The sequence below is a fragment of the Mustela nivalis genome (genome assembly GCF_964662115.1).
Source record: "Mustela nivalis genome assembly, chromosome: 5".
In the NCBI taxonomy this organism is placed as follows: domain Eukaryota; kingdom Metazoa; phylum Chordata; class Mammalia; order Carnivora; family Mustelidae; genus Mustela; species Mustela nivalis.
Window position 1 is genome coordinate 102,076,097 of NC_139024.1, and position 9,211 is coordinate 102,085,307.

Here is a 9,211-nt window from a genome sequence, read left to right on the forward strand (position 1 = left end):
TGCTCAGATAATTTATAAAAGTTTAATTTTTTCAACTAGATCGTATACTTCCAATTTAATTTTAATGTGTTTAGTAAGGATGAATGAAAGAATACAGGTATTTCAAAAATAAATAAATGTTTTTAGGAAGTATACAATAGACAGTGACTGATACGAAATAACAGATTTTGCATGTGTAAATTATACTGACCTGGTAAGATTTTTGTTTTTATTCTAGTTTTTAAATATTTGGCTGAAAAATACCTTCAAAAACTCAAACAGCAAATAGCTGAGGATCCAGAATTAATGCATTCAAGTAGTAACAAAATTGGTAAGTACCCAAGAAATTTTAATCCCATATTTACATAAATTTTCCATTCATTATTATCATATTTATTTATTTTTTTAACCATCTCTTAATTTTTTTTTTTAAGATTTTATTTATTGATTGATTTGACAGACAGAGTTCACAGGTAGGCAAAGAGGCAGGCAGAGAGAGAGGGAGAAGCAGGCTCCCTGCTGAGCAGGGAGCCCGATTCAGGGCTTGATCCCAGGACCCTGGGATTATGACCTGAGCCGAAGGCAGAGGCTTTAACTCACTGAGCCACCCAGATACCCCCCATTAAGTAGGTCCCATGCCCAACGCAGAGCCCAGTGCTGAGCTTGAACACAAAATCCTGAGATAAAGACCTGAGCTGAGATCAAGTCATATGATTAACCAACTCAGCTACCCAGGCACCCATATTTACTGTTTTTTAAAAAAGATTTATTTAGGGGCGCCTGAGTGGCTCAGTTGTTAAGCGGCTGCTTTCAGCTCAGGTCATGATCCCAGGGTCCTGGGATTGAGCCCCACATCCGGCTCCCTGCTCTGCAGGAAACCTGCTTCTCCCTCCCCCACTCCCTTTGCTTGCATTCCCTCTCTCGCTGTCTTTGCCAAATAAATAAATAAAATCTTAAAAAAAAAAAGGTTTATATATTTTAGAGAGCAAGTGCAGAGAGGGGTAGAGGGAGAGAGACATTCAGACTCCACACTGAGTACAGAGTCTGATGTGCGGCTTAATCTCAGGACCCCGAGATCATGACCTGAGATGAAGTTGAGAATTGGATGCTTAACTGAATGAGCTACCCAGATGCCCCTACATTTTTATTTATTTTTTATTTTATTTTATTTTTTTAAAAGATTTTATTTATTTATTTGACAGGCAGAGATCACAAGTAGGCAGAGAGGCAGGCAAAGAGCGAGGAGGAAGCAGGCTCCCCACTGAGCAGAGAGCCTGACAAGGACCTCCATCTCAGGACACTGGGATTATGACCTGAGCCGAAGGCAAAGGCTTTAACCCACCTAGCCACCCTTGTGCCCCACCCCTACATTTAAAAAAATATATATAATATGTTCATTTCTTTAAGAAATGTGATTGGAAAGTATTAGATCAGCAATTATTAAAACTTAGTATCAGGTCTCATATTAGAAGGTATATTGAGTTAAAATATTTTTTTAACCATTTAATTTTCTAAATCCGTTTTATGTATTAAGAACAGAAATAAAGACTTTATATATAAAGATCTGTCCTATGTATAAAGGAGGTCTTAACACTTGTTCTTCTGAGGAATACTTGTACTGTCTCCATACACTGTACGGGTTTTTGTTTTGTTTTTGTAATGTTAGATGCCTACAAAGAGGCACCTGGGTGCCTCAGTTGGTTAAGTGTCTGCCTTTGGCTCAGGGCACGATGTCCTGGGATTGACTCTTGCATTGGGCTCACTGCTCAGCAGGGCACTTGTTTCTCCTTCTACCCCTTCCCCCTGCTCACAGACTCTCTTTCATACTTTCTCTCTCTCTCAAATAAACTAAATAAAATCTTTAAACAAATAAATGCCTACAAAGTCTAACATTTCCTGAAGACCTAAGTATGTTGTCTTCTCTGTGACAAGGTCTCACCATGTCTTACTCTTTGCTTTGGCTTCCAGGAAGCTGAGATCCATATTTTCTGTTTCTAAAGCTTCTCTGTAGTTTCTTAGAGACTTCATATCTGTATTCTGTCCCTAACCCCCCACTACATACATTATTTTCTTGACCTCTTTTAACTCCCCTTCCCCCTTGGTTCTGGCTTCTTCTTCGTTGTTATTTTGTCATTTTTATTGCATATGTTCTTATCATCAGACACCTCAAGTGCTCTGTGAAACAAAATAGGACAGTTGTAATAAGCTGCTGTCTGGTCTTATCTTCTGGGCTCCATTATTGTCTCTTCCAGTTCACTGAGTAAAGCCCTTTGATAGATTCGTATTGTGGAGAATATTAAATGCAGCTCTCTTCATTCTGAGATCTAAAGACAATATCGGGGGCACCTGGGTGGCTCAGTGGGTTAAGCCTCTGCCTTCGGCCCAGGTCATGATCCCAGGGTCCCGGGATCGAGCCCCGCGTTGGGCTCTCTGCTCATCGGGGAGCCTGCTTCCCTTCCTCTCTCTCTACCTGCCTCTCTGCCTACTTGTGATTTCTGTCTGTCAAATAAATAAATAAAATCTTTTAAAAAAATTAATAAATAAAGACAGTATTGTCCATTCTGTGTAGCCTGATGCCCCACTATTATACATGGACCCCGTTTTCCAGTTCTGCTAAAGGTCTTGCTGTTTCTTAAACATTCTAGGACTGTTTTCTTCCTTTTTGCTTAGAGAATGACCTCTCTCTTTTTCCATCCCTGCCAAAAAGCTATTCATTACTCAAGGACTGTCTAGAAAGCTTTCTTTGCTCACTGTATATCTAGCGAGAGCCATGACCACTCTGCTTTTCTTCTGAGAGAGATCTGAGTCCATTGCACTGCCAGCGTCCCATTATACCTTTCTTATCAGTTTGTCCTTTCTCATACAGTAGCTATAATTGGTCCTTCCTTGGAACCATCTGTGGACTCTTGGGTCTCTTTATGACACTTAAGGTAGAGTATCTAGCAATTCTTATTTGTATATCAGCTCACCTCACTTATTAGAGTATAAACTTCTTGTGGGCAGGAATTGGTCTTAGTCATCTTTGTATTGCTGACCGTGTCTCTGGGCCATACTTTTGTGTATTATGGATAATAAGTAGTTTATAAATTAGAGATTATAGTTTATTATTATAGTTTAAGATTATAGATTTATAGCTTAAAGATTATAGCTTAATCTATAATCTAGAGATTATAGAGATTACAGTTCAAAATGAAACTGTAGGGGTGCCTGGGTGGCTCAGTGGGTTAAAGCCTCTGCCTTCTGCTCAGGTCATGATCCCAGTGTCCTGGAATCGAGCCCCGCATTGGGCTTTCCGCTCGGTGGGGAGCCTGCTTCTTCCTCTCTCTCTACCTGCCTCTCTGCCTACTTGTGATCACTGTCAAATAAATAAATAAAATCTTTTTTAAAAAATTATCATATTTACTGATTCCAAATTTCAGAAATAGATTGTTAGTGAAAAGATGCAGAACAGTGTGTACAGTTAATCACCATTTTGGTATTTAAGGGAGAAAAAGGAATGTTTATGCCTTTTTACTTAAATATGCATAAAATATCTCTGGAGGGATACGTGGGAAAATTGATAACACATGCATGCTTTAGGGAAAATAAACTGGTGATTTGAAAGGGAGACTTTTTATTTTTTAAAAGATTTTATTTATTTATATGACAGAGAGAGACATAGGGAGAGAGGGAACACAAGCAGCGGGAGTGGGAGAGGGAGAAGCAGACTTCTTGCTGAGTGGGGAGCCCAATGTGGGGCTTGATCCCCGGGCCCTAGGATCATGACCTGACCTGAAAACAGATGCTTGATGACTGAACCTCCCAGGTGCCCTTGAAAGTGAGGCTTTAATCCCTTTTGTATATCCTTTGAACTTTGACAAGCAATGTATATTTGCTATTAAAAATAAATCCAATGTGGGGCATCTGGCTGGCTTAGTTGGTAGAACATGCAACTCTTGATCTCAGGGTTGTGAGTTTGAGCCCATGTTTACTTAAAAAGGTGGGGGTTTAGAGTTTACTGTAAGAAATTTTTTAAAAATATATTAAATGAAAACAAAAGCTTGAAAATACAAATATGGAAAATATTACTGATTTACTAAGATGCTGGATGTACCATCTGTAATTGGTAACCCTGAGCTCTATCAGTATCACTCTGTATGTTTTCCCTCAATTTATACAGGTGTCTTTAATACATCTACTGGAAGTCACTCGGGTCAGAATTCAGGTACCCTTAATGGTGGAGATGTCATCAATCTTAGACCCAACAAACAGAGGACCAAGAAAAACAGAAATCCTTTTAGCAGCTGTAGCATACCCTAAAACACTTTAGGGAGGAAAAAAAGTTGAATTATATTGTGCAATTCAGTAAGAAACACATCCAGCTGTCATGGTATGTTACAAGATTTTTATTTTTTAGCAGACTTTGCACCTAATGGCTCTGTGAAAGTTGACAGACTTAAAATATTGTTCTGCAGTGCTTTTCAGATGGAGCGAGATCTTTGGTGGAAAAATTACTGCCTTGTGGACTCATTTTAATTCTTTTACATCAGACGAAGCTTCTCCTGTTTTTGAAGGAATGCTATAAGAAATGTCCCAAACAGGTTTTGCTGAATTTTAAGTGCTGGAAAACATAAGTGGAATGCCTGAATGTATTGGTACAGATTTAATATTTGTCCAGGAAAGATAGCAAGCATTGTATTTCCGAAATTGGTTATACAGCTTTTCTGGAAAGGGGTATTGAAGTCAAATACATACAAAAAAATAATATTGAAAGGTAAACCCTAAGTCTTGCCAGACTGCATGAGTTTGTATTTTGGCAATGTTAATTGTGCAATATCTGTATGGTGTGGAATGTGGAGGTCTGCATGCAGATATCTGGTACTGAAGTATACTGAAGGGATATTAAGTATTTAAGGAAACCTAGAATCTAATTCGTTAATTCATACAATCATTTACACATTGTGTGTATGTTGAAAGCTTTTATTTTCAAATAAGAAATTCCAGACATATATTTTGCAAAATGAGCTCAGATTTTAAAAGTGCTTTGTGCCAAAAATATCATACCTAATTTTTACAGTGCTTTACTATCAGAATTTATATTGTTTATATCTTTAAAAAGCAGTTTTCCTTTCTGACAGGGTAGATAAAAGAGGAGTATAAATGTTTGAATGCTTAGAGTATCTCCCAGGTGAGACATATTGCAAACTTTTTCCTGTGTGCACCCATGAGCGGTGGGGAGCTTGTGCTGGCCGCGCCCTTCTGAAGGTCAAGTGCCCCCTCGGTCATTCCCGGGGCCTGTGAAGTATGCTGGTGCACCTTTTGCTGCTGACTGAAAATGCAGTTTGGAACTTATAAGATTATGCTAACAATTTTTTTAAATGAAGAAGGGAAGTTCTTTTGTCTTAATCTGCATTACGGATTTTATAATGCCCTGCAACTCGAAAGCATCTTTTCATTTACACATTTTTGTATGGTATTTTAAGATTATCACTTAAAAGTTTCTATAAACTTCAGTTTGTATAGCCCCTTCTCAAGAGTTCTGTCAGTACCGAATACAAAATAATTTCTTTTGAGAACTGATTCTCATAGGTCATCATGCGGCAGAGCATACATTTTTTGACTTGGGACACTAGCTTTCCAACTAAGATACTTGCATGAACTCTGCTAATAAGTGATTATCATTCATCAGTGACTTTGTTTTTAACCCCTTGTGATATATCTGGTTTTTATAGGATTTCAAGACATGTAAAAATAACTTTTCTTAGAAAATGTGTCATGAAAGTCGTTTTTCATTATTTGTACTAAATGCATAATGTTGTATGTATTTTCCTCCGTCTGTTTCTCTGTCTCTCTCTTTTTAAGTCTTCCATCTGTACCATCCGCATCCCTCTGTCCAGGTGAATGTTGAGAAGATAATAGAATTTCCTGGTGCATGTCCTTGCTAAATGGTCAAGAATGAATATTTGCTCTTCATAATATTGAAATAATCTGGCATTATCTACTTTAAAGTAATATAAAATGTTAATTTTTATGTCATCGTTGTCTCCACTCCCATTGCTGGCAGTGGGATAGGTGTTGGGGGGATATAGCTCCATTCCTAACAATGGGTACCTGGTAATGATTCCTCTTTCCTGTTCTACTCTGTTCAAATACAGTTTCTTTAATTTTTGCACAAAACATTTTTTGTGGTAAATAATTTTGTGGTCTTTAGTAGCCCCCCCAAGAAAATAATGTAATATGTTGTAGTTCTGTTTCATATTAATTAAATGTGTGTGGGGAAAAGATTGTTACTTTTCTATATGAAAAAGATAATCACTGTTGATGGTAGAAGTTTCCTGATATTTGTAATATAATTGTATGTATTTAGTTTTGTCCTTTTTTCTTTTTATAGGAACTGAAGAGAGATCTTTTTTTACACATTTGAATTTTTATTTGCACTTGTGTATTTTAAACCTAACCATAATTGGTCATTTTACATAGCTAAGTAGGTCTGAAAATCAGTCACAAGTTATATATTAAATATTTTCTCAATTTAATTCTAAAACCTCCAACATTCACATTAAATTGCCTCCCAGACCCTTAATTCTATTAAGTGACCTTACTGTTAGTTTGTAATAAATAATGGATACTAAAGAAAACACTGTGGAAGACAATGGGGTGTTGTTTGTGCTCTCATGCACTTTTGTACAAGCTGGCTGGTTTTTAGTATACAGACAGAGAGCTGTGGAGTGACTTCTGAATTGCAGAGTTCCTCAGCCCTCCTTTCCTCTCTCAATCAGCCCAGTCAATTGCATAGCTTATAGACTAGCCCAGATAAGGCAGTATACGGTTGACCCTTGAACAAGGCCAATTTGAACCATGTAGGTCCACTTATATGCGGATTTTTTACAAGTACTGAAAATGTATTTTCTCTTCCTTATGGTTTTCTTAACATTTTCTTTTTTCTGACTTACTTTATAATAATATGGTATATAATACATACAACGTACAAAATATTTGTTAATGGACAGCTTATGTTATCAGTAGGGCTTTCAGTCAACCATAGGCTATTTGTAGTTCAGTTTTGGGTGAGTCAAAAGTTACATTTGTATTTCCCACTGTGCAGGGGTCGGTGCCCCTAATCCCTGTGTTCAAGGATCATCTATATTTTATCTTAATTAGTGCCATGAGATGAAATGTGTTACCATTAATTTAGTACCTATTATCAGGTGGGAACTATACAGGGTACCTTGCAAACATTAATCTTTACAACAATTGGTGAGTATTATTATTCCCTCCTTTTTTTTCAAAAGAGGAGGAGAATGAAGAGCTAAGTTTGTCACATATTCAATAGCAACAAAGCAATTTTCTTTCCCATTTTGTAACTATTATGTTTATATAGCCCAGACATAAAAAGATGTGCTACCTTCCATTATACTTTACAGTCTAATACATATGAGTGAATTTGATACTGCTTTATATATGCAGTTATATTTTATGGAGGAATTACTACTGCTAGGAACATTTTAAGCTTATAAATGTTCTATTATAATATTGATTTCTTGATGCATTGTTTTAAAGACAGAATTAAAATAATAAAGAATAACTATTTTTCAATCAAAGTCTAATTTCTCATCTGAAATTATGGGGAGGGAAGTATCCTAAAAGACTGATTCAGTCATATTTTAATGTATATTTGATAGTTTCATCCTAAAAATTAATTAATTAAAAATGTGAAGAAAAGCTTTCGGATTGGGGTTATGTACGTAAAGAAAAAAATAAGTTAACCGCTATCAAGTACATTATAAAAGGCTATGTAAAGGGAATCCTGGCCAGTCATTTTTTCATCAAAGTAAAAGACCAAAGTTGAAGGATTTGGCTTGGTTATTTTGATTATTAAATGCTACAGTCATTTTAATGAAGTTAAGCAATTTCTATAAATGAAAAAGTTAAGTAAAAAAAATAGGGGTGCCTGGTTGGCTTACTTGGTAGAGCGTGCAACTCTCAATATCGGGGTTGTAAATTTGAGCCCACATTGAGTGCAGAGATTACTTTAAAATGTTCAAAAAAAAAAAAAAAGGTTGTTATCCATGCTGAATGCCAACTTGGATGCAAAAATTGTCATAAAAATGTTTATTTTCCTAATTCTTATATCTCTTGGAGTTCAGTTTTTCATATATTTAGGTGGTAGATTCACTTAAATATACATTTCTATTTTTTTTTTAAAGATTTTATTTATTTATTTGACAGAGATCACAAGTAGGCAGAGAGGCAGGCGGAGAGAGAGGAGGAAGCAGTCTCCCCGCTGAGCAGAGAGCCCGATTTGGGGCTCCCTCCCAGGACTCTGGGATCATGACCTGAGCCGAATGCAGAGGCTTATCCCACTGAGCCACCCAGGTGCCCTACATTTCTATTTTTTTTTTAATTGTTTAAGAGAAATAAAAGGCTGAGTTTGCTTTATTCTTGGTTTTTTTATTGTAGTATGTGTGACTCCTCTATAAGTCTTATATTCTGTCTTTGTGTTATTAAATGTGTATATATATCATCTCTTCTATTTAAAATGTTACTCGAATTTTTCTACTTTCAAAATTATGAGAATACTTTGCTCTTCTGTTAGACTGTAAGAAAAAAAACAACATGTCATACCAGTCTTGAAATTTCCTAGTATGGCTTTTTTACAGATTTATAAATTACACCAGCTAGAGCAGATTATAAACAAACACTTAAATGTGTGATACTTATTGCTGAGAGAAAGATTTATTTATTTAAAAAAATTTTTTTAAAAGATTTTATTTATTTATTTGACAGAGAGAGAGAGTACAAAGCAGGCTTTTTTTGAAAAAGTTTTAAGTTTATCTAAAAGCTATGTGATGAACCTAGGATAGCCAGAACAGTTTTGAAAAAGAACTGAGACTCTGTGATTCTAAGACTCCATATGAGTACAGTAAGCAAGACACACAGATCATTGAAACAGACTAGAATCCAGAAATACACCCATGCAAACATGGTCAAGTGATTTTTTTTTTTTTTTTTTAAGATTTTATTTATTGGGCCTCCTGGGTGTCGCAGTGGGTTAAAGCCTCTGCCTTTGGCTCAGGTCATGATCCCAGGGGTCCTGGTATCGAGCCCCAAGTTGGGCTCTCTGCTCGGCGGGGAGCCTGCTTCCCCTCTCTCTCTGCCTGCCTCTCTGCCTACTTGTGATCTCTGTCAAATAAATAAAATCTTTAAAAAAAAAAAAGATTTTATTTATTTGACAGAAAGAGACATAGTGACA

The 9,211-nt window shown here is 36.4% G+C and overlaps 1 protein-coding gene across 1 annotated transcript in view; it reads left to right on the forward strand.

The window, feature by feature from the left end:
* Positions 1–7,559, forward strand: part of RAB23 (RAB23, member RAS oncogene family) — a 28,596-nt gene extending 21,037 nt beyond the window's left edge. Inside the window, exons 5-6 of the mRNA XM_082729456.1 lie at positions 199–310; positions 4,139–7,559. Coding sequence (XP_082585582.1) covers positions 199–310; positions 4,139–4,278 — 252 coding nt within the window. The 3' untranslated portion in view covers positions 4,279–7,559. The remainder of the gene's footprint in view (positions 1–198; positions 311–4,138) is intronic.
* The last annotated feature ends 1,652 nt before the right edge of the window (positions 7,560–9,211 follow it).